We start from the raw sequence: 26065 nt of genomic DNA, 5'->3' as shown, positions 1-26065 counted from the left end.
TTCTTCTTCGGGGGTGTCGGCTGCGATCGCTCAGCCCGGCGTTCCTCTTGATCCAACACCCCGTTCCCCGGTGGTCCAGCAGGGCCCCGGTGTGTGCAGTGCTAGACCCCTCCCCTTTAATCAGGGAGGGCGGTCTGCTATGACGCGGTGCTATGTGCCGATGGGTGTGGCGCTGTTGCACGAAGCACCGTGAAATTCACTGGTAGCGCCTCAAGAGGGAGGGGAGCGCTTCCAGTAGCACCCCATCTCCTGCTTGGGGCGCTACTGCTGAATTTAATGCACGGGGTGCTGACTTTTTTGGAGGGCTAAAATTAGCCCCGGCGACGTTAGCGACCCAAAGGGGGCATCACCAAATTTTTCCCCCAAGAGTCTAAATGGGCTGGAAGAGCAGAGGGTTCCCGGGATACAGATACACAAATCACTAAAAGTAGCGACACACAGGTTAATAAGGCCATTAAAAAAATAGCACTGGGGGTACATTCCTAAAGGAGCCTTCTGTTCCATGCCTAGGAGCTCTGAACCATGGCAGAGAGCAGCTGGGACACGTTTCTCACGCCTCGAGATTAACCCGCACGGCAACTTTGCGGTCAGTGAAGAGAGACAAGAAAGACCAAAGTGCCGTTTGCCCCTCTTAGTGTGGCCCTGAAGGACTGTGTCCAGGCTGGAGTTCTGTTCCCACCGTACGATCCTCCCCCACATTGTCCTTTCTGAGCTCCAGCCAGGTGATGCTAAACACTCCGGTGGGAAAGAAGAAAATCTATAACAATGTGTTTAAAACAAAGTTGATTTATTTGACATCTATCCAGAATATTAAACTCCAGCCCAGTTGCCGGAGTTATTAATATCAGCAGAAACAATCCCCAACTGTCAGAATGAACATGGTTCAGTCCTGGATGTGATTAACAGCAGCAACAACAGAATCCAACCCCTGCAATCAATTGTGAACTCGCTGGTGTGTCAGCAGGTGGGATGACTGAGTGAATCCCTTCCCACACTCAGAGCAGGTGAACGGCCTCTCCCCAGTGTGAGTGCGCTGGCGTACAGTGAGTTCAGATGATCGCCTGAACCCAGTCCAGCAGTGCGAGCACCTGAACGGTCTCTCCCCAGTGTGAACACGTTGATGGCGTAACAGTTCCCCGAAACCTTTATAGCACTTCCCACAGTCCGAGCAGTTAAAAGGTCTCTCATCAGTGTGAACTCGCTGGTGTGTCAGCAGGTGGGATGAATTAGTGAATCCCTTCCCACACTCAGAGCAGGTGAACGGCCTCTCCCCAGTGTGAACACGCTGGTGTCTCAATAGGTGAGATGAATTAGTGAATCCCTTCCCACACGCAGAGCAGGTGAACGGCCTCTCCCCGGTGTGAATGCGCTTGTGTCTCGATAGGCCAGAAGATTGGCTGAAGCCTCATCCACACACAGAACACGTGTACGGTTTCTCCCCGTTGTGAATGGTGCTTTTTGCTTCCATGTTCAGAGGCCGGTGATATCCAGATCCGATGAGTCGAGTGACTCGGTCAGATCTTGATGTGATGTTTGGTCTGAGCTTACCGTCTGTAAATCCTCCCCTTCCAGTGCCCTGTAAAATTAATTTAAAACAGGGAGCGTGAGAGAGAACGCACAAGAAAACAAAGGCAGGTTGTGAAATTGAGCTCAATGAATCTGGTCATTTGTGGGGCCGGCACTAGAAAAAAGTGACCATGAAAGCTGCCGGATTGTCATAAAAACCCAACTGGTTCACTGATGTCCTTCAGGGAAGGGAATCCACCACCTGGTCTGGGCCTACACAAGACTCTGGCCTCTATGGGAGGAGAGAGAGAGAGAGAAAGAGAGAGAGAGGTGGGAGGGGGAGGGGGCGAAGGAAAGGAACTTTATACATCTGCAACTGGACCAGAACTTTGATAGAACCTCCAAAACCCGCAACCTCCACCACCTAGAAGGACAAGGGCAGCTGTTGCATGGAAGCATCACCACCTCCAAGTTCCCCGCCAAGTCACACATCATCCTGACTCAGATATATTCATCGTTGCTGGATCATAATCCTGGAACTCCTTACCGAACAGCATTGTGGGAATACCTTCACCACACAGACTGCAGTAGTTCAAGAAGGTGACTCACCACCCCCTTCTCAACGGGAAACTGGGGATTGGCAATATTTGCTGCTCTTGCGAGCGACGCCCACATCCCAAGAATGAATTAAAACAAATCTGTAGATGTAAACTGGATTAAAAGCTGTACAGAAATACTTGTTCCTAAAACAATACTCTTTTACATTGTACGGACAGTGTCTGTGTAACAACCTGATCTCCCCTAGAATCCACCTCCTTTGACAGTCTCACATTGGAAATTGTTGGGTCCTCCTGGGCTCAGAAGTACTGGGGGTTAAACCCAGCAGCTTCTCCTCCATCTCCACTCCAGCTCAAACTGAAGCATAGAAACATACAAACATAGAAGATAGGAGCAGGAGTAGGCCATTCGGCCCCTCTAGCCTGCTCTGCCATTCAATGCGATCATGGCTGATCATCCAAATTCAGTACCCGGTCCCTGCTTTCTCCCCATACCCCTTGATCCCTTTAGCCTTAAGAAATATATCCAACTCCTTCTTGACTATATTTAATGTATTGGCCTCTACTGCCTTCTGTGGTAGAGAATTCCACAGGTTCATCACTCTTTGGGTGAAGAAATTCCTCCTCATTTCTGTCCTAAATGGCCTACCCCTTATCCTTAGACTGTGACCCCTGGTTCTGGACTCCCCGACCATCGGGAACATCCTTCCTGCATCTAGTCTGTCCAGTCCTGTCAGAATTTTATAAGTTTCAATGAGATCCCCTCTCATTCTTCTAAACTCCAGTGAGTACAAGCCCAATCGTCCCAATCTCTCCTCATACGTCATTCCTCCCATCCCAGGTATCAGCCTGGTGAATCTTCGCTAAACTCCTTCCACGGCAAGAACATCCTTCCTCAGATAAGGCGACCAAAACTGCACACAATACTCAAGATGTGGTCTTACCAAGGCCCTGTACAACTGCAGCAAGACATCCTTGTTCCTGTACTCAAACCCTCTCGCTATGAAGGCCAACATACCATTTGCCTTCTTAACCGCCTGCTGCACCTGCATGCTTACCTTCAGCGACTGGTGCACAAGGACACCCAGGTCTTGTTGCACTTCCCCTTCTCCCAATCTATTGCCATTCAGATAAGAACCTGCCTTCCTGTTTTGGCCACCAATGTGGATAACCTCACATTTATCCACGTTATATTGCATCTGCTATGCTTCTGCCCAATCACCCAACCTGTCCAAATCATCCTGTAGTTTCTCGGCATCCTCCTCACAGCACACACGCCCACCCAGCTTTGTGTCGTCTGCAAATTTGGAGATATTACATCTAGTTCACTTATCTAGATCATAAATATATATTGTGAATAGCTGGGGTCCAAGGACCAATCCCTGCGGTATCCCACTAGTCACTGCCTGCCACTCGGAAAAAGACCCATTTATTCCAACTCTTTGCTTTCTGTCTGCCAACCAGTTCTCTATCCAAGTCAATACCTTGCCCCCAATCCCATGTGCCTTAACTTTACATGCTAATCTCTTATGCGGGACCTTATCGAAAGCCTTCTGAATGTCCAAATACACAACATCCACTGGTTCTCCCTTATCTATTTTACTAGTTACATCCTCAACAATGAAGCAACAAAAAGACCTACACATGCAGCCAGGGACCTACGTTCCGTCAGCCTGCAATAAAACTCTTCCCGACAGCCGCTGACTAATGGCGGCCGCAGCACCCACAATTCCCCGCGCCCCAGAAACCGCTCTATCCAACGCGCTGATTTCCCCACTGAGAGTGCGCATGCTCCCCGGGGCTGCGGGCCATTCTGGGAGCCTGGCTCCTGTCCTTCTCCCGATTTGGACTCGGTGGAACCAGCTGAAGAAACCGGGAAGCGGCGGCTCGGATGGGGGAAGCGCTGCACTCTGGGTTTCCTGGTGCCTGGGCCCTGGCCGCACGTCCGCCGGGCCCGGCTGCTCTGATTCTGATTGAGTTTTTGATGAGGTAACAGATGGGGTTGATGAGGGCAATGCAGTTAACGTGGTGTACATTTATTTCCAAAAGGCGTTCGACAAGTGCCACATAATTGGCTTCACACAACACCAGGTTATAGTCCAACAGCTTTATTTGAAATCACAAGCTTTCGGAGCACTGCTCCTTTGTCAGGTGAAGTGGAGAGATGCATAAAAACACAGCTTATATAGTCAGAGAATAATGTCAGATGTTTACAGGTAATCTTTCTAACTGCCATTTATCACACCTCGGTAGAGAGATAATCACAGCAATCAAAAGTGTAAATGGTGTCCAAACAGGTCAGTCAGGAAAACATTACATCAAAGAACAATGAGGTGGGGTCACAAGGGGTCAAATGTTGCAGATGTCATAGAGTCATAGAGTTTTACAGCACAGAAAGAGGCCCTTCAGCCCATCGTGTCTGCGCCGCCCATCCATCCCTGTCCAGTCTAATCCCATTTTCCAGCATTTGGTCCATAGCCTTGTATGCAATGGCATTTCAAGTGCTCATCCAAATGCTTCTTGAATGTTGTGAGGGTTCCTGCCTCTACCACCCTTTCAGGCATTGAGTTCCACATTCCAACCACCCTCTGGGTGAAAAAGTTCCTCCTCAAATCCCGTCTAAATCTCCTGCCCCTTACCCTCAATCTATGCCCCCTTGTTATTGACCCCCCTACTAAGGGGAAAAGTTCCTCTTTATCTACCCTATCTATGCCCCTCATCATTTTGTACACCTCAATCAGGTCCCCCCTCAGCCTTCTTTGCTCCAAGGAAAACAACCCCAGCCTGTCCAGCCTCTCTTCTTAGCTGAGGCGCTCCATCCCAGGTAACATCCTGGTGAATCTTCTCTGCACCCTCTCCAAAGCAATCACATCCTTCCTACAGCGAGGCGACCAGAACTGCACACAATACTCCAGCTGTGGCCTCACCAGCGTTTTGTACAGCTCCATCATAACCTCCCTGCTCTTATATTCTATGCCTCGGCTAATGAAGGCAAGTATCCCATATGCCTTTTTAACCACCTTATCTACCTGTTCCGCTGCCTTCAGGGATCTATGTACATGTACACCAAGGTCCCTCTGACCCTCTGTGCTTCCTAGGGTCCTACCACTCATTGTGTATTCCCTTGCCTTATTTGTCCGTCCAAAATGCATCACCTCGCACTTTTCAGGGTTAAATTCCATTTGCCACTTTTCCACCCATCTGACCAACCCGTTTATATCGTCCTGTAGCCTGAGGCTTTCCTCCTCACAATTTACCACCCCACCAATTTTCGTGTCATCTGCGAACTTACTGATCATACCTTTTACATTCTCATCCAAATCATTTATGTAGATCACAAACAACAAGGGACCCAGCACCGATCCCTGAGGTACCCCACTGGACACAGGCTTCCAGTCACAAAAGCAACCTTCGACCATCACCCTCTGCCTCCTGCCACTCAGCCAGTTTAGGATCCAACGCACCAAGGCACCCTGGATCCCATGGGCTCTTACCTTCTTGACCAGTCTCCTATGCGGGACTTTGTCAAAAGCTTTACTGAAGTCCATGTAAACCACATCCACAGCATTTCCCTCATCCACCCCCCTAGTCACCCCCTCGAAAAATTCAATCAGATTTGTCAGACATGATTTACCCTTGACAAAGCCATGCTGACTATCCCCGATTAATCCTTGCCTCTCCAAGTGGAGACTAATTTTGTCCCTCAGAATTTTTTCCAATAATTTCCCCACCACAGATGTTAGGCTCACTGGACTATATTTCCCTGGTTTATCCCTGCTACCCTTCTTGAATAATGGTACTACGTTAGCTGTTCTCCAGTCCTCTGGTACATCCCCTGTGGCCAGAGAGGTTCTGAAAATTTGTGTCAGAGCCCCTGCAATCTCCTCCTTTGCCTCCCACAGCAGCCTGGGATACAGCTCGTCTGGGCCTGGGGATTTATCCACTTTTTGGCCTGCTAAAACCGCTAGCACCTCCTCCCTCTCGATGCTAATATGTTCAAGTATGTCACAGCCCCCTTGCCCGATTTCTATGTCTGCATCGTCTTTCTCCATAGTGAACACAGATGCAAAAAATTCATTTAAAACCCCGCCTACATCATCTGGCTCTACACACAGATTGCCACTTTGGTCCCTAATGGGACCTACCCTTTCCCTGGTTATCCTCTTGCCCTTAATATACTTATAAAACATCTTAGGATTTTCCTTTATTTTGCTCGCCAGTGTTATTTCATGGCCCCTCCTCGCCCTCCTAATTTCTTTTTTAAGTATGCCCCTGCATTTTTTATACTCCTCTAGGGCTTCTTCCGCCTTTAGTCTTTTGTAACTGCCAAAAGCCCCCCTTTTATTTCTAATGCATTTTTGTATATCCCTTGTCATCCAAGGTTCCCTTTGATTGTTGGTCCCACCCTTGACCTTTACAGGAACATGTTGGCGTTGTACTCTCTCTATTTCCCTTCTGAAAGTCTCCCACTGTTTTGATGCGGATTTTCCTATAAGTAGCTGCTCCCAGTCCAATTTGGCCTGATCCTGCCTTATCATATTAAAATCGGCCTTCCCCCAATTTAGAACCCTTATTTCCGGGCCGTCTTTGTCTTTTTCCATGACCACCTTAAATCTCACCGAATTGTGGTCACTGTCGCCAAAATGCTCTCCTACTGACACTTCCACCACTTGCCCGGCTACATTCCCCAGAATTAGGTCCAGTACCACCCCCTCTCTTGTAGGACTTTCTACATGTTGGCTCAAAAAGCTCTCTTGGATGCACTTTAAGAATTCTGCACCCTCTAAGCCTTTCACACTCTGACTATCCCAATTTATATTGGGGAAGTTGAAATCCCCCACTATTGTTACCCTATTATTTTCGCACTTTTCTGAGATTTGCCTACATATCTGTTCCTCTATCTCCCCCTGACTATTTGGGGGCCTATAGTACACTCCCAGCAAAGTGCTTGCCCCCTTTTTGTTTTTAAGTTCTACCCATATGGCCTCATTAGAGGAACCCGCTAATATATCATCCCTCCTTACAGCAGTAATTGACTCCTTAATTAATATTGCAACACCCCCTCCCCTTTTACACCCCCCTCTGTCTCGCCTGAAGATTCTATACCCCAGAATATTGAGCTGCCAGTCCTGACCCTCCCTCAACCATGTCTCCGTGATAGCAACAATATCGTACTCCCATGTGTTCAACAACAACTTCAGTTCATCCACCTTATTTGCAAGACTCCTTGCATTAAAATAAATGCCTTCCAGCCCTGCCATATTCTCTTTTGCCTTCACATATTTGCTTTGCTTTCCCAGCTGACTTGTTTTTCCCTCTGTATTTGGCTGTAAATCACCCCCTACTATAGCTCCACTCTGTACCCCATCGCCCTGCCAAGTTAGTTTAAACCCCCCCCCAGCAGTGCTAGCAAACCTCCCCGCAAGGATATTGGTTCCCCTCTGGTTCAGGTGTAAACCGTCCGACTTGTACAAGTCCCACCTTTCCCAGAAGCAGACCCAGTGATCCAGGAAACTAAAGCCCTCCCCCCTGCACCATCCCTTTAGCCACGCATTCATCTGTTCTATCTTCCTATTCCTATACTTACTAGCACGTGGCACCGGGAGTAATCCAGAGATTACAACCCTTGAGGTCCTGCTCTTTAATCCTTCACCTAGCTCCCTAAATTCTTGCTGCAGGACCTCATCCCTCTTTTTACCTATGTCGTTGGTACCAATGTGGACCACGACCACTGGCTGTTCACCCTCCCCCTCCAGAATGCCCTGCAGCCGCTCAGTGACATCCTTGACCCTGGCACCAGGGAGGCAACAAACCATCCTGGATTCACGTCTACGGCCACAGAAACGCCTATCTGTTCCCCTTACTATAGAATCCCCTACCACTATTGCTCTCCCACTCTTTTTCCCCCCTTCCTGGGCAGCAGGAGCACTGCCAGTGCCAGGAAGTTGGCTGCTGCTGCCTTCCCCTGGTGAGTCATCCCCCTCAACAGTATCCAAAGCGGTATACTTGTTTGAAAGGGGGATGTGTGCAGGGGTTCCCTGCACTACCTGCCTGCCTTTGTTGCTCCGCCTGATGGTCACCCCCTGTGCTGCGCTACCCTGAGGCGTGAACTCGCTAAACGTGCTATCCACGAGCCTCTCAGCATCGCGTATGCTCCAAAATTCATCCACCCGCAGCTCGAGCGCCACAATGCGGTCTACAAGTAGCTGCAGCTGGATGCATTTCCCGCACACATGGTCGCCAGGGACACTGGCAGCGTCCCTGATTTCCCACATAGAGCAAGAGGAGCAGAACACGGGTCTGAGCTCTCCTGCCATGACTTACTCCTTTAATTAATCTAAAAATGTATTCAATACCCCAGTTACAGGTATACTCTAGGGCGCTTTATTTACCAACTGTCCTCACCACACAGATGCGGCCGGACCTGCTGTGATTTCCAGCAAAAAAAATGTTATTTGTCTGTTTTTTTGTTTTTCATACAGACCCCAGCATCTGCAACATTTGACCCCTTGTGACCCCACCTCATTGCTCTTTGATGTAATGTTTTCCTGACTGACCTGTTTGGACACCATTTACACCTTTGATTGCTGTGATTATCTCTCTGCCGAGGTGTGATAAATGGCAGTTAGAAAGATTACCTGTAAACATCTGACATTATTCTCTGACTATATAAGCTGTGTTTTTATGCATTTCTCCACTTCACCTGACGAAGGAGCAGCGCTCTGAAAGCTTGTGATTTCAAATAAAGCTGTTGGACTATAATCTGGTGTTGTGTGATTTCTTACATTTGTCCACCCCAGTCCAACACCGGCATCTCCACAACATAATAGGCTTGCCAGCAAAGTTGAAGCCCCTAGAATAAAAGGGACAGTGGCAACATGGATACAAAATTGGCAAAGTGACAGGAAACAGAGAGTAGTGGTGAATGGTTGTTTTTCGGACTGGAGGAAGGTACACAGTGGTGTTCCCCAGGGGTCGGTACTAGGACCACTGCTTTACTTGATATATATTAATGACTTAGACTTGGGTGCACAGGGCACAATTTCAAAATTTGCAGATGACAGAAAACTTGGAAGTAAAGTGAACAGTGAGGAGGACAGTGATAGATTTCAAGAAGACATAGACAGTCTGGTGGAATGGGCGGACACATGGGAGATGAAATTTAACACAGAAAAGTGCGGAGTGATACATTTTGGTAGGAAGAACGAGGAGAGGCAATATAAACTAAAGGGTACAATTCTAAAGTGGGTGCATGAACAGAGAGACCTGGGGGTTGATACGCTTATCAATTACTCCATAAAAGGCGATGAATTAGGAAGGTAATGAAAAGGCTTTTATTAACTAAAGAACAGAGCATGCCTCTCGTGGATGACTGGTTCCAAGAAGGAAGTGGGTTGCCGAGAACACCCACCTTTATACCTGGTCATGTGGGAGGAGCCAGCTGAGGCATGCATTGGTACACAGCGCCAACCAGAGGTAACAATATGCAATAACAGTGGTTTACCACATTCACCCCTTGTTTAAAATTGAGTCCGGCGGGGTGAAGTGTACTACAAGTTCGTGTAGGTAAGTCTATCAGGAGGCCTTGTCTGACGTCCTGATCGTCGTGGTGGCGGCGGCGGTGGTGCAGTATCCAACGTCGAATCTGGTGTCTGGGTGGTCAACGAAGGGTCCTGGGGCTCCGGCATGCTGTCTACAGGGGTTGGGTTGGGAGGGGTGGTGGGGGATAGCGGTGGTAGTTCAGGGGCACCCGAGGGTGCGAGGTCTCGTATGGAGACCGTGTCCTCCCGCCCGTCTGGGTATGCCATGTAGGCATACTGGGGGTTGGCGTGTAGGAGGTTCACCCTCTCGACCAGGGGGTCTGTTTTATGGGTCCTCACGTGCCTCCGCAGTAGGACGGGCCCAGGAGAAGTCAGCCATGTTGGTAGCGAGGTTCCCGATGTGGACTTCCTGGGGAAAACGAACATTTGCTCATGAGGGGTGGCATTAGTGGCGGTACAAAGCAGTGACCGGATGGAGTGGAGCACCGCAGGGAGGACCTCCTGCCAGCGAGAGGTCGGAAGGCCCTTAGATTTTAAGGCTAAGAGGACGGCCTTCCAAACCGTCGCGTTCTCTCTTTCCACCTGGCCGTTCCCCCGGGGGTTGTAGCTGGTGGTCCTACTCGTAGCAATAACTCTCGCGAGCAGGTACTGCCGAAGTTCGTCGCTCATGAAAGATGAGCCCCTGTCGCTATGTATATAGCTAGGGAACCCGAACAAGGCGAAGAGGTCATTCAGACATTTGATGACCGTGGTACTGGTCATGTCTGAGCAAGGGATGGCAAACGGGAAACGGGAGTACTCATCAATTATGTTGAGGAAGTACACGTTGCGGTCAGAGGAGGGGAGGGGCCCTTTAAAATCGACGCTCAGGTGCTCGAAGGGGCGAGTGGCCTTGATCAGGCTTGCTCTGTCTGGCCTATAAAAATGCGGTTTGCACTCAGCACAGATTTGGCAGTTCCTGGTCATGGTCCTGACCTCCTCGATGGAGTAGGGCAGGTTACGGGATTTGATGAAATGGAAGAACCTGGTGACCCCCGGGTGGCAGAGGTCATTGTGGAGGGACTGCAGTCTATCAACCTGCGCGTTGGCGCATGTACCACGTGATAGGGCATCTGGGGGCTCATTGAGTTTCCCGGGCTGGTACAAGATATCGTAATTGTAGGTGGAGAGTTCGATTCTCCACCTCAAGATCTTGTCGTTCTTGATTTTGCCCCTCTGCTTATTATTAAACATAAAAGCCACTGAACGCTGGTCAGTGAGAAGGGTAAACCGTTTTCCGGCCAGGTAATGCCTCCAGTGAGGCACCGCTTCCACAATAGCCTGGGCCTCCTTTTCGACAGAGGAGTGTCGAGTCTCGGGGCCCTGGAGGGTCCTTGAGAAAAAGGCCACGGGTCTCCCCGCCTGGTTAAGGGTCGCAGCTAGGGCAAAGTCGGATGCATCGCTCTCCACTTGGAAGGGGATGGACTCATCCACTGCGTGCATTGTGGCCTTCGCAATATCGCTCTTGATAAGAGTGAAGGCTGCACACGCCTCTGGTGTCAGGGGGAAGGAGGTGGATTTGATGAGGGGTCTGGCTTTGTCCGCATAGTGGGGCACCCACTGGGCATAGTAAGAGAAAAACCCCAGGCATCTCTTCAGTGCTTTTTGGCAGTGGGGGAGGGGGAGCTCCATAAGGGGGCGCATTCTGTCGGGGTCGGGCCCGATGACTCCGTTCTCCACTACGCAGCCGAGAATGGCAAGGCGCTTGGTGCGAAACATACATTTCTCCTTATTGTATGTTAGGTTCAGCCGTTGGGCCGTACGGAGGAATTTTTCTCGATTAACGTCATGGTCCTGCTGGTCGTGGCCACAGATGGTGACGTTATCCAGATAGGGGAAGGTGGCCTGCAGCGCGTTCTGGTCAACCATCCGGTCCATCTCCCTTTGGAAGACCGAAACCCCGTTGGTGACGCCGAAGGGAACCCTAAGGAAGTGGTAGAGGCGGCCGTTCGCCTCGAAGGCAGTATACTGGCGGTCCTCATGGCGGATGGGGAGTTGGTGGTATGCTGACTTAAGGTCAATGGTGGAGAATACTTTGTATTGCGCAATCTGATTGACCATATCAGATATGCGAGGAAGGGGGTATGCGTCCAGCTGAGTGTACTGGTTTATGGTTTGGCTGTAGTCAATGACCAGGCGGCGTTTATCGGTGGTTTTAACGACTACAACCTGGGCTCACCAGGGGCTGGTGCTCCCTTCGATAATGCCCTCCTTCAAGAGCCGCTCCACCTCAGAGCTAATAAAAGCTCTGTCCCCGGCGCTGTACCGCCTGCTCTTGGTAGCGATGGGTTTACAGTCGTGTGTGAGGTTAGCGAACAAGGGAGGGGGGGGACTTTGAGTGTGGAAAGGCTGCAAGTGGTGTGCGGCGGGCGATTTAAAAGGTGTTGGTTGCAGACTGTGAGTGGGGGGAGGGGTCCACCGTATGCTAATGTGACACTTTTAAGGTGGCACTGAAAATCCAACCCTAGCAGCACGGCAGCGCAAAGACGGGGCAGGACTAGAAGTTTAAAATTTTTATATTCTGTGCCCCTAACCGAAAGGGTCACCACACAGTAGCCGCCGATGTCCATTGAATGGGACTTAGACGCCATAGAAATCCGATGGCGCGTTGGCAGGACCGTGAGGGAGTGGCTACGTACCGTGTCGGGGTGAATAAAACTCTCTGTGCTCCCGCTGTCAAATAGGCAAGTGGTGGCGCGGCCGTTTACCGTGATGTCCATCATGGACCTGGACAGATGATGAGGGAGGGCTTGATCCAGCGTAACGGAGGCCAATGTATGGCTTAGTGAGTCGCTATGGTCGTCCGACGAGACGGTGGTCGAGTCCGGAGACAAAGTGGCGGTTGAGTGCGGCGGACAAAATGGCGGCGGCCATGCGGCCGGAGGTGCACAAAATGGCGGATAAGATGGCTGCCCCCACGGTTCGCACGCGGCGCTGCTGGCGTTCGCGGGTTTCCCCCTGCAGGCATTGGCGTAATGACCTTTCTTCCCGCAGCCCGAGCAGGTAGCGGTCTTAGCCGGGCAGTGCGCTCTAGGGTGTTTTAACTGGCCACAGAAATAGCATTTTTGGGCCTGGTTACGGGGCATCGCTGCAGTTGGTACCGGGGGCGGCGGTCCCAGTTGATTTCGGGACATCGCTGCAGCAGTTGGTACCTGGGGCGGTGGTCCCATGTCCCAAGGTCGCGATGGCCATGGCGCGGCGCCGTTACGTGAGTGTGCTTCGAGGTTTCGGTGGGCCGCATCTAACGAGAGCGCAAGGGCTACGGCCATCTTCAGGTCGAGCTCCTTGCTTTCGAGCAGTCTCTGCCAGGAGTAGTCGGACTGGAGGCCCCTAACGAAGGCATTACAGGTAAGTCCCTCCGCGTGCCCCGCAGCCGTTACCTCCTTACAGTCGCAGTCCCTGCAGAGTGTCTGTAACGCCCGTAAAAATGCCTCTACCGATTCCCCCGGTTGCTGCCTGCGGGATCCCAAGAGGTGTCTGGCGTAAATCGTGTTCACTGGGCGCGTGTATTGTCCTTTTAGTAGTTCAAGGGCCGCCGTGTACGTAGCAGCGTCCCGGATGAGCGTATATACTTGAGGGCTCACCTGGGCGGTCAAAACTTTTAGTTTGTTCTCCTCCGATGTCACGGTGGAGGCTTCTAGGAAGGATTCAAAGCAGCTCAGCCAGTGTTCGAAATTGGTCGATGAACCCGCTGCTTGAGGGGCGAGGTCCAGGCATGCTGGTCTGAGGGCTCGCAGCAACGCCTGCTGTTGTTGTTGCTGTTGTTGCTGCTCAGGTGTCGCCATTTTACTTTTAGTTAATAAAATTGATACGCTTATCAATTACTCCATAAAAGGCGATGAATTAGGAAGGTAATGAAAAGGCTTTTATTAACTAAAGAACAGAGCATGCCTCTCGTGGACGACTGGTTCCAAGAAGGAAGTGGGGTGCCGAAACACCCACCTTTATACCTGGTCATGTGGGCGGAGCCAGCTGAGGCATGCATTGGTACACAGCGCCAACCAGAGGTAACAATATGCAATAACAGTGGTTTACCACAGGGGTATGTGTGCACAAATCGTTGAAGGTGGCAGGGCAGGTTGAGAAAGCGGTTAAAAAAGCTTACGGGATCCTGGGCTTCATAAATAGAGGCATAGAGTCCAAAAACAAGGAAGTTATGATGAACCTTTATAAAACACTGGTTCGGCCTCAATTGGATTATTGTGTCCAATTCTGGGCTCCGCACTTTATGAAGGATGTGAAGGCCTTAGAGATGGTGCAGAAAAGATTTACAACAATGGTTCCAGGGATAAGGGATGAGGGACTTCAGTTATGTGGATAGACTGGAGAAGCTGGGGTGGTTCTCCTTACAGCAGAGAAGGTAGAGAGGAGATTTGATAGAGGTGTTCAAAATCATGATGGGTCTGGACAGAGTAGAAACTGTTCCCATTGGCGGAAGGGTCGAGAACCAGAGGACACAGATTTAAGGTGATTAGCAGAAGAACCAAAGGCGACATGAGGAAAAACATTTTTATGCAGCGAGTGGTTAGGATCTGGAATGCACTGCCTGAAAGGGTGGTGGAGGCAGATTCAATCACCGCTTTCAAAAGGGAATTGGATAAGTACCTGAATGAAAAAGAATTGCAGGGTTACGGGGAAAGAGCGGGGAGTGGGACTCGCTGAAGTGGTCTTGCAGAGAGCCGGCACGGGCTCGACGGGCTGAATGGCCTCCTTCTGTACTGTAACCATTTTATGATTCTATAAAATATTAGAAAGTTTGTTCCACAGAAGCACGAGGTTTATCTGCTTTTATTGATGAATTTAAAAAGTCTCTATTAAAACCTGAGCTAGTGTGTTGTGAGCCAAAGAGCCTTGTGTCCAATGAGGGGAATAAAGGCCCACAGCCTCCCCTGGCCCCGGGCCCTGAACAAGGGACTGGAGAAACTCGCTGCCCTGCGGATCAGACAATCAGCTGGTGCTAGTCCCGCCCCTCGGGCTCCCCAATTGGTTGGAGGACCCGCCGCCGGCTTGCTCCTCCAGCCCCGCCCCGCTCGCTTCCTATTGGTCGGAAGCTCCCGTCAATCAGGCCCTGGACTGGGTCACGTGTCCCTGAGGAGATCACGTGCTCCGTCCAACTGAGGCCGCTCGGTCCGGGGCCTCGCCGACTCTCAGGTTTTTCTATTTCTCTTTATTCTCTCCCGATCCACCCCTCCCCCCCACCCCGCGCGATTCTCCACCCAATCGGAGCGGAGAAAACTCACTTTGCGTCACCGATCGCGACTCTGGACCCGACACCAAGGCCTTTCCCCGGAATCCCCTGCACCGACTCCGTCCGGCAGGATCCGAGTGCGCAGGCGCAGCTCCGAGTTGGGGAGGGGGGTTGGTCTCCTCTGGGCATGCACGGTTGTTGCCCTTGGTGACCGGGAGGGGTCGCTGTGCCCGACTCGGTCCAAACCGCCAGTCCGTGTGCTCATGTGTGGACTCTCGGCTGTCAATCAACCATCAGCCAGAAGAGGTCGCTGGTGAGACCAGTGAAGAAAGAAACACTTGCATTTCTATAGCGCCTTTCAGCACCACCGGACGTCCCAAAGTGCTTTACAGCCAATGAAGTACTTTCAACGTGTAGTCACTGTTGTAATGTAGGAAATGCAGCAGTCAAATAGTGCACAGCAAGCTCCCACAAACAGCAATGTGATAATGACCAGATAATCTATCTTTTTGTTAACTCTGTTTCTCTCTCTACGGATGTTGCCGGGCCTGCTGAGTGTTTCCAGCATTTCCTGTTGTTATTTCAGATTTCCAGCATCCGCAGTATTTTGCGATTATCCTTTTGTTACATTGATTGAGGGATAAACATTGGCTAGGACACCGGGGATGTTTCCCCTGCTCTTTCCCACATTACAACAGTGACTACACCTCAAAAGTACTTCATTGGCTGTAAAGCACTTCAAGACGTCTGCTGGTCATGAAAGCACTATATAAATGCAAGTCTTTCTTTCTCAAAATAGTGCCATGGGATCTTTTACATCCACCTGAGAGAGCAGACAGGGCCTCAGTTTAATGTCTCATCCGAAAGACGCCACCTCTGACAGTGCCTCAGTACTGCACTGGAGTGTCAGCCTGGATTTTTGTGCTCAAGTCTCTGGAGTGGGACTTGAACCCACAACCTTATGCCTCAGAGGCAAGAGTGCTACCATAGAGTCATAGATTTATACAGCACAGAAAGGGGCCCTTCGGCCCATCGTGCCCGCGCCGGCCATCAAGCCCTGTCTATTCTAATCCCATTTTCCAGCACTTGGTCCGTAGCCTTGTATGCTATGGCGTTTCAAGTGCTCATCTAAATGCTTCTTGAATGTTGTGAGGGTTCCTGCCTCTACCACCCTTTCAGGCAGTGAGTTCCAGATTCCAACCACCCTCTGGGTGAAAAAGTTTTTCCTCAAATCCCCTCTAAACCTCCTGCCCCTTACCTTGAAACTATGCCCCCTGGTTATTGACCCCTCTACTAAGGGGAAAAGTTCCTTTCTATCTACCCTATCTATGCCCCTCATAATTTTGTACACCTCAATCAGGTCCCCCCTCAGCCTTCTCTGCTCCAAGGAAAACAACCCCAGCCTGTCCAGTCTCTCTTCATAGCTGAAGCGCTCCAGCCCAGGTAACATCCTGGTGAATCTCCTCTGCACCCTCTCCAATGCAATCACATCCTTCCTATAGTGTGACGACCAGAACTGCACACAGTACTCCAGCTGTGGCCTCACCAGCGTTTTGTACAGCTCCATCATAACCTCCCTGCTCTTATCACAGATCACAGAAACCCCACAGTGCAGATAGAGGCCATTTCGGCCCATCGAGCCTGCACCAACACATATCCCACCCGATCCCCGTAACCCCTGCACCAACACATATCCCACCCTATCCCCGTAACCCCACGTATTTAATCCCCCTAACACTATGGGTCAATTTATCATAGCCAATCAACCTAACCTGCACATCTTTGGACTGTGGGAGGAAACCGGAGCACCCGGAGGAAACCCACGCAAACACGGGGAGAATGTGCAAACTCCACACAGACAGTCGCCCGAGGCCAGATTCGAACCCGGGTCCCTGGCGCTGTGAGGCAACTGTGCTAACCACTATGCCACCGTGCTTCAGCTAATGAAGGCAAGTATCCCATATGCCTTTTTAACCACCTTAGCCACCTGTTCTGCTGCCTTCAGGGATCTATGTACATGCACACCAAGGTCCCTCTAATCCTCTGTCTTTCCTAGGGTCCTACCATTCATTGTGTATTCCCTTGCCTTGTTAGTCCCTCCAAAATGCATCACCTCACATTTTTCAGGGTTAAATTCCATTTGCCACTGTTCCGCCCATCTGACCAACCCATCTATATCGTCCTGCAGACTGAGGCTACCTCCTCGCTATTTACCACCCCACCAATTTTCGTGTCATCTGCGACCTTACTGATCATACCCTTTACATTCACATCCAAATCATTAATGTAGACCACAAACAGCAAGGGACCCAGCACCGATCCCTGCGGTACCCCACTGGACACAGGCTTCCAGTCACAAAAACCTTCGACCATCACCCTCTGCCTTCTGCCACTAAGCCAGTTTTGGATCCAATGTGCCAAGGCACCCTGGATCCCATGGGCTCTTACCTTCTTGACCAGTCTCCTATGCGGGACTTTATCAAAAGCCTTACTGAAATCTACGTATATCACATCCACTGCACTACCCTCATCCACACACCTAGTCAGCCCCTCGAAAAATTCAATCAAATTGGTCAGACATGATCTTCCCTTGACAAAGCCATGCTGGCTATCCCTAATTAATCCTCGCCAAGTGGAGACTAATTCTGTCCCTCAGAATTTTTCCAATAATTTCCCTACCACTGATGTTAGGCTCACTGGCCTATAATTCCCTGGTTTATCCCTACTACCCTTCTTGAATAATGGTACCACGTTAGCTGTTCTCCAGTCCTATGGCACATCCACTGTGGCCAGAGAGGTTCTGAAAATTTGTGTCAGAGCCCCTGCAATCTCCTCCTTTGCCTCACACAGCAGCCTGGGATATATCTCGTCCGGGCCTGGGGATTTATCCACTTTTAAGCCTGCTAAAACCGCCAGTACCTCCTCCCTCTCGATGCTAATATGTTCAAGTATATCACAGTCCCCCTGCCCGATTTCTATGTCTACATCGTCCTTCTCCATAGTGAACACAGATGCAAAAAATTCATTTAAAACCCCACCTACATCTTCTGGCTCCACACACAGATTGCCACTTTGGTCCCTAATGGGCCCTACTCTTTCCCTAGTTATCCTCTTGCCCTTAATATACTTCTAAAACACCTTAGGATTTTCCTTTATTTTGCTCGCCAGTGTTATTTCATGGTCCCTCCTCGATCTCCTAATTTCTTTTTTAAGTATCCCCCTGCACTTTTTATACTCCTCTAGGGCTTCCTCTGTCTTTAGTCCTTTGTATCTGCCAAAAGCCCCCCTTTTTTTCCCTAATCCATTCTCGTATATCCCTTGACATCCAAGGTTCCCTGGGCTTGTTGGTCCCACCCTTGACCTTTACGGGAACATGTTGCCATTGTACTCTCTCAATTTCCTTTCTGAAAGACTCCCATTGCCCCGATGTGGATTTTCCTATAAGTAGCTGATCCCAGTCCACTTTGGCCAGATCCTGCCTTATCATATTAAAATCGGCCTTCCCCCAATTTAGAACCTTTATTTCCGGTCCATCTCTGTCCTTTTCCATGACTACCTTAAATCTCACCGAATTATGGTCACTGTCACCAAAGTGCTCACCTACTAACACTTCTACCACTTGCCCGGCCATATTCCCTAGAATTAGGTCCAGTACCGCCCCCTCTCTTGTAGGACTTTCTACATGCTGGCTCAAAAAGCTCTCCTGGATGCACTTTAAGAATTCTGCACCCTCTAAGCCTTTCACACTTTGACTATCCCAGTTAATATTGGGGAAGTTGAAATCCCCCACTATTATTACCCTATTATTTGCACACTTCTCTGAGATTTGCCTACATATCTGTTCCTCTATCTCCCCCTGACTGTTTGGGGGCCTATAGTACACTCCCAGCAAAGTGCTTGCCCCCTTTTTGTTTTTAAGTTCTACCCATATGGCCTCATTAGAGGAACCTGTTAATATATCATCCCTCCTTACAGCAGTAATTGACTCCTTAATTAATATTGCGACACCCCCTCCTCTTTTACCCCCCCCCCCCTCTGTCTCGCCTGAAGATTCTATACCCCGGAATATTGAGCTGCCAGTCTTGCCCCTCCCTCAACCATGTCTCCGTGATAGCAACAATATCATACTCCCATGTGTTCATCAACACCTTCAGTTCATCCACCTTATTCGCAAGACTCCTTGCATTAAAATCCTCCTTCGATACGGGGGTGGTGCCAGAGGACTGGAGAATTGCAAATGTTACACCCTTCTTCAAACCGAGCAACTACAGGCCAGTCAGTTTAACCTCAGTAGTGGGGAAACTTTTAGAAACAATAATCAGGGACAAAATTAACAGTGACTTGGACAAGTGCGGATTAATTAAGGAAAGCCAGCATGGATTTGTTAAAGGCAAATTGTGTTTAACCAACTTGATGGAGTTTTTTGATGAGGTAACAGAGAGGGTTGATGAGGGCAATGCGGTTGACGTGGTGTGCATAGATTTCCAAGGCATTCGACAAAGTGCTACATAATTGGCTTACCAGCAAAGTTGAAGCCCATGGAATAAAAGGGACAGTGGCTGCATGGATAGGGAATTGGCTAAGTGACAGGAAACAGAGAGTAGTGGTGAACGGTTGTTTTTCAGACTGGAGGAAGGTACACAGTGGTGTTCCCCAGGGGTCGGTTCTAGGACCACTGCTTTTCTTGATATATATTAAAGACTTGGATGTGGGTGTACAGGGCACAATTTCAAAATTTGCAGATGACACAGAACTTGGAAGTATAGTGAACAGTGAGGAGGATAGTGATAGACTTCAAGTGGACATAGACAGGCTGGTGGAATGGGCGGACATGTGGCAGATTAAATTTAATGCAGAAAAGTGCAAAGTGATACATTTTGGTAGAAAGAATGAGGAGAGGAAATCTAAACTAAAGGGTACAATCCTAAAGTGGGTGCATGAACAGAGAGACCTGGGGGTATATGTGCACAAATCATTGACGGTGGCAGGGCAGGTTGAGAAAGCAGTTAAAAAAGCTTACGGGAACCTGGGCTTCATGAATAGAGGTATAGAGTACAAAAGTGTTGAAATTATGATGAAACTGTATAAAACACTGGTTCGGCCTCAAATGGAGTATTGTGTCCAATCCTGGGCACCACACTTTAGGAAGGATGTGAAGGCCTTAGAGAGGGTGCAGAAAAGATTTACGAGAATGATTCCAGGGATGAGGGACTTCAGTTACATTGATAGACTGGAGAAGCTGGGGTTGTTCTCCTTGGAGCAGAGATTGAGAGGAGATTTGATCGAGGTGTTCAAAATCAAGAGGGGTCTGGACAGAGTAGAGAGAAACTCTTCCAATTGGCAGAGGGGTCGAGAACCAGAGGACACAGATTTAAGGTGACTGACAAAAGAACCAAAGGCGACATGAGGAAAAACTTTTTGACGCAGCGAGTGGTTAGGATCTGGAATGCACTGCCTGAAAGGGCGGTGGAGGCAGATTCAATCACCGCTTTCAAAAGGGAATTGGATAAGAACCTGAAAGAGAAATAATGCAGGACTTCAGATTCCTGGGGCAGGAGGGACCAGTTCTGGGGCAGGAGGGACCTGTCCAAGGTGGACGGGTTGCACCTCAACAGAGCTGGGACCAATGTCCTCATGGGACGGTTAACTAGTGCTGTGGGGGAGGGTTTAAATTAATTTGACAGGGGGATGGGCACCAGGATGAAACATTAGAGAGGAGAAACAAGGTGAAGAGAGGACTGGGAGAGACAAGTAGCACTAGAGGGACAGAATTGCTGGTCATCTTCCAAAATTCGATAGACTCGGGAACAGTTCCCATGGATTGGAGGGTAGCTAATGTTACGCCACTATTCAAAAAAGGTGGCAGAGAAAAAGCGGGGAATTATAGACCGGTAAGCCTGACATCGATAGTGGGGAAAGTGCTAGAGTCCATTATAAAAGATGTAATAGCAGAGCACTTGGAAAACAGTGACAGGATCGGACAAAGTCAAAATGGATTTACAAAAGGTAAATCGTGCTTGACTAATCTACTGGAATTTTTTGAGGATGTATCTGGTAGAATAGATAAGGGAGAACCAGTGGATGTGGTGTATTTGGACTTTCAGAAGGCTTTTGATAAGGTCTCACATAAGAGATTAGCGTGTAAAGTTAAGGCACATGGGATTGGGGGCAAGGTACTGACTTGGATAGAGAACTGGTTGGCAGATAGAAAGCAAAGAGCTGGAATAAACGGGTCTTTTTCCGAGTGGCAGGCAGTGACTAGTGGGGTACCGCAGGGATCGGTCCTTGGACCCCAGCTATTCACAATATATATTAATGATCTAGACAAGGGAACTAGATGTAATATCTCCAAATTTGCAGATGACACAAAGCTGGGTGGGCGTGTGTGCTGTGAGGAGGATGCCGAGAAACTACAGGATGATTTGGACAGGTTGGGTGATTGGGCAAAAGCATGGCAGATGCAATATAATGTGGATAAATGTGAGGTTATCCACTTTGGTGTCAAAAACAGGAAGGCAGATCATCTGAACGGCAATAGATTGGGAGAAGGGAAAGTGCAACGAGACCTGGGTGTCCTTGTGCCCCAGTCGCTGAAGGTAAGCATGCAGGTGGTTAAGAAGGCAAATGGTATGTTGGCCTTCATAGCGAGAGGGTTTGAGTACAGGAACAAGGATGTCTTGCTGCAGTTGTGCAGGGCCTTGGTGAGACCACACCTTGAGTATTGTGTGCAGTTTTGGTCGCCTTATCTGAGGAAGGATATTCTTGCCATGGAAGGAGTCCAGCCAAGATTCACCAGGCTGATACCTGGGATGGCAGGAATGATCTATGAGAAGAGATTGGGTCGATTGGACTTGTACTCGCTGGAGTTTTGAAGAATGAGAGGGGATCTCATTGAAACTTATAAAATTCTGGCAGGACTGGACACACTAGATGCAGGGAGGATGTTCCCGATTGTCGGGGAATTCAAAACCAGGGGTCACAGTCTAAGGATAAGGGGTAGGCCTTTTAGGACAGAAATGAGGAGGAATTTCTTCACCCAGAGAGTTGTGAACCTGTGGAATTCTCTACCACAGAAGGCAGTCGAGGCCAATTCATTAAATATATTCAAGAAGGAGTTGGATATATTTCTTAAGGCTAAAGGGATCAAGGGGTTTGGGGAGAAAGCAGGGACCAGGTAATGAACTTGGATGATCAGCCATGATCGCATTGAATGGCGGAGCAGGGTCGAGGGGCCGAATGGCCTACTCCTGCTCCTATCTTCTATGTTTCTATCTCTTATGCGGGACCTTATCGAAAGCCTTTCGAAATTCCAAATACACCACATCCACTGGTTCTCCTTTATCTATTTTACCAGTTACATCCTCAAAAAATTCCAGCAGATTAGTCAAGCATGATTTACCTTTTGTAAATCCATGTTGACTTTGTCCAATCCTGTCACTGTTTTCCAAGTGCTCTGCTATTACATCTTTTACAATGGACTCTAGCATTTTCCCCACTACCGATGTCAGGCTTACCGGTCTGTAATTCCCCGTTTTCTCTCTACCACCTTTTTTGAACAGTGGGGTAACATTAGCTACCCGCCAATCCATGGGTACTGTTCCAGATTCCATCGAATTTTGGAAGATGACCAGCAATGCATCTACTATTTCTAGGGCCACTTTCTTAGGTACTCTAGGATGTAGATTATCTTCTGTGTTTCTATGTATTCAATCTTTCCTTGTAGCTGAAATTCTCGTCCTCGAAAATCTCCCGTCTCGAGCAGTCGCATCTTTCCTGCAATGGGGCGAGCAGAACTGCACGCAGCACTCTAGCCGGTGGCCTAACTGGTGTTTTGTACAGTTCAAGCAGAACCTCCCTGCTCTTACATGATACAGGGAGAGGCACTGCCCCTTTAAATACCTGGGGGGGCACCCATTCCCCTTTAAATGGTCAAGCAATTGTTTTTGTTGAAAAGGGGCCGCAGTCCCCTTTGACTCACACCCCCCCCTCCTCTCACCCACCACAAATACTCACAAGAGAGAGAGAGAGAGGAGGAAGAATGCTGGTCTTTGTCCCTTTAAAAGTGGTTGCCCACCAAAATGTTCACAGCACCAGGGCTCTTTGTTCTGGATAAAAGTCAAAAAGAGAAAAGGTTCGCTTATTTTTAAATGAATGCAATTGATGAATAGCCTTGCAATAAAGGTAATGCAAAGGAATAAACACTCACAAGCTGGGTTTTTTCCACCCCCTCCTCCCCTTCCCTTTAACAGCTCCTGCAGACAATGAAAACAGGAAAGCGGCCTGCAGCCCACCGAGGTCCCGCCCCCCTCCCTCCCGCGCCGCCATTGGTTGGAGGACCGTCAGCCCGCCCGGGCCGCCCAGCGTTTTCCACGCTCCTGATTGGCGGGCGCCTCGCGTCAATCACCTCCGCCCCGATTACGCGGTGACGCCAGCACGCAACGCCAAAGGGTCGGTTGGATCGGCGCACGCCACCGCAAGGTAAAAAAAAGACACCCCACACAAATGAGGAAAAACAAGAATAATAATAATCGCACTTTAGAGGGGAGGAGGTTGGGGGAATTAATGAGTGTTTTCAATTTGTTTTGGAAATAAAATTTTGAAAATCTTCCCAACGGTGCGAGGCGGTCTCCGCATGCGCTCCAGCCAGCCTTTGACTCCCCCACGTGGGCCGGGGGCCGGACACGCCCACTTGCCTTCCCCTGCACCAATCACAGCGCGGGCAGGCGCTTCAATCTTTCGTCACCTGTCAATCATCCTCCCTTCCCCCTCGTGGTGTCGATTGACAGCGGTGTCAGCCAATGAAGTGCAGGAAGGGGCGGGACCAGGGCCAGGACTGACAGCAAGCCTGAACTAACTCAATTAAATACCTGCATGCAGCCAAAAAAAAACTTTTATTTAGTCACCAAAAAACAGCAAAGCAAATGAGGTTTGCTGAGTCAGCAAAGTCTATTTTAAAGAATTCTAGAGCGATATCGCAGGGATCGGTGCTTGGACCCCAGCTATTCACAATATATATTAATGATCTAGACGAGGGAACTAGATGCAATATCTCAAGTTTGCAGATGACACAAAGCTGGGTGGGCGTGTGTGCTGTGAGGAGGATGCTGAGAAACTCCAGGATGATTTGGACAGGTTGGGCGATTGGGCAGATGCATGGCAGATGCAATATAACGTGGATAAATGCGAGGTTATCCACTTTGGTGGCAAAAACAGGAAGGCAGATTATTATCTGAACGGCAATAGGTTGGGAGAAGGGGAAGTGCAACGAGACCTGGGTGTCCTTGTGCACCAGTCGCTGAAGGTGAGCATGCAGGTGCAGCAGGCGATTAAGAAGGTAAATGGTATGTTGGCCTTCGTAGCGAGAGGGTTCGAGTACAGGAACAAGGATGTCTTGCTGCAGTTGTACAGGGTCTTGGTGAGACCACACCTTGAGTATTGTGTGCAGTTTTGGTCACCTTATCTGAGGGAGGATGCTCTTGCCATGGAGACAGTGCAAGATTCGCCAGACTGATACCTGGGATGGCAGGAATGACGTATGAGGAGAGATTGGGTCGATTGGGCTTGTACTCGCTGGAGTTTAGAAGAATGAGAGGGAATCTCATTGAAACTTATAAAATTCTAACAGGACTAGACAGACTAGATGCAGGAAGGATGTTCCCGATGGTCGGGGAGTCCAGAACCAGGGGTCATAGTCTAAGGATAAGGGGTAGGCCATTTAGGACAGAGATGAGGAGGAATTTCTTCACCCAGAGAGTGGTGAACCTGTGGAATTCTCTACCACAGAACGCAATTGAGGCCAATTCATTAAATATATTCAAAACATAGAAACATAGAAGATAGGAGCAGGAGTAGGCCATTCGGCCCTTCGAGCCTGTTCCGCCATTCAATGAGATCATGGCTGATCATCCAAATTCAGTACCCTGTCCCTGCCTTCTCCCCATATCCCTTGATCCCTTTAGCCTTAAGAAATATATCTAACTCCTTCTTGAATATATTTAATGAATTGGCCTCCACTGCCCTCTGTGGTAGAGAATGCCACAGGTTCACCACTCTCTGGGTGAAGAAATTCCTCCTCATCTCTGTCCTAAATGGCTTACCCCTTATCCTTAGACTGTGACCCCTGGTTCTGGACTCCCCAGCCATCGGGAACATCCTTCCTGCATCTAGTCTGTCTAGTCCTGTTAGTATTTTATAAGTTTCAATGAGATCCCCTCTCATTCTTCTAAACTCCAGTGAATCGACACAATCTCTCCTCATACGTCATTCCCGCCATCCCAGGTATCAGCCTGGTGAAACAACAACAGAAAATGCTGGAAATACTCAGCAGGCCAGGCAGCATCCGTGGAGAGAGAAACAAAGTTAACGTTTCAGGTCTGGGACCCTTCATAAGAACTGGAAAAAGCTGGAGATGTAACAGATATTAAGCAGGTGCAGAGACGGGGTGGGGGGGGGTGTGGTTAGGAGGGGAGGAAGGAATAGAAAGAATATCCTGTACTTTTGTAAGAGGCAGGAAAGATAAAATGTTGCAAATGGGAATGGCAAAAATCATACTGCATGAAAATTAGGGGCAGGGATAATTATCTGAAATTGTTGACCTCGATGTTGAGTCCGGCAGGCTGCAAAGTGCCCAATCGAAAGATGAGGTGCTGTTCCTCCAGCTTACATTGAGCTTCATTGGAACAATGCAATAGCCCGAGGACAGAGAGATCAGAGTGTAGTGAAGTGGTGAATTAAAGTGACAGGCGACCGGAAGCTCAGGGTCACCCGTACGGACTGAATGGAGGTGTTCTGCAAAGCGGTCGCCCAATCTGCGTTTGGTCTCCCCAATGTAGATGAGACCGCATCGTGAGCAGCGAATACAATATATTAAATTGCAAGAAGTACAAGTAAATCGCTGTTTCTTCCTCCCCTCCTAACCCCCCCCCTGTCTCTGCACCTGTTTAATATCTGTCACATCTCCAGCTTTCTCCAGTTCAGATGAAGGGTCCCAGACCTGAAACATTAACTCTGTTTCTCTCTCCACGGATGCTGCCTGGCCTGCTGAGTATTTCCAGCATTTTCTGTTGTCATTTCAGATTTCCAGCATCCGCAGTTGTAGTGTCCGTGTGTAGATAAAGACACTGAAGACAGCAGTTGGTTCATAGGTATTTACTAAGCAAGTCTGGGGGGGGGTGGTTCTAAAAGATATACACAATACACAGGCTTATATAGCCCAAGTGGCAATTACCGGCATT

General features: G+C 49.2%; 1 protein-coding gene across 1 annotated transcript in view; it reads right to left on the bottom strand.

The window, feature by feature from the left end:
- Positions 1 to 767: 767 nt before the first annotated feature.
- Positions 768 to 26065, bottom strand: part of LOC147118239 (uncharacterized) — a 60058-nt gene continuing 34760 nt past the window's right edge. The window contains exons 3-4 of the mRNA XM_085983687.1: positions 1199 to 1378; positions 768 to 1033 (exon numbers count right to left, since the gene is read on the bottom strand). Coding sequence (XP_085839813.1) covers positions 935 to 1033; positions 1199 to 1378 — 279 coding nt within the window. The 3' untranslated portion in view covers positions 768 to 934. The remainder of the gene's footprint in view (positions 1034 to 1198; positions 1379 to 26065) is intronic.

The sequence above is a fragment of the Somniosus microcephalus genome, chromosome 4 (assembly GCF_052327205.1).
Source record: "Somniosus microcephalus isolate GS21.2 chromosome 4, FLI_Smic_1.0, whole genome shotgun sequence".
In the NCBI taxonomy this organism is placed as follows: Eukaryota; Metazoa; Chordata; class Chondrichthyes; order Squaliformes; family Somniosidae; genus Somniosus; species Somniosus microcephalus.
The sequence above is the reverse complement of the archived record's forward strand: the minus strand, read 5'-3'. Positions and strand labels throughout refer to the sequence as shown.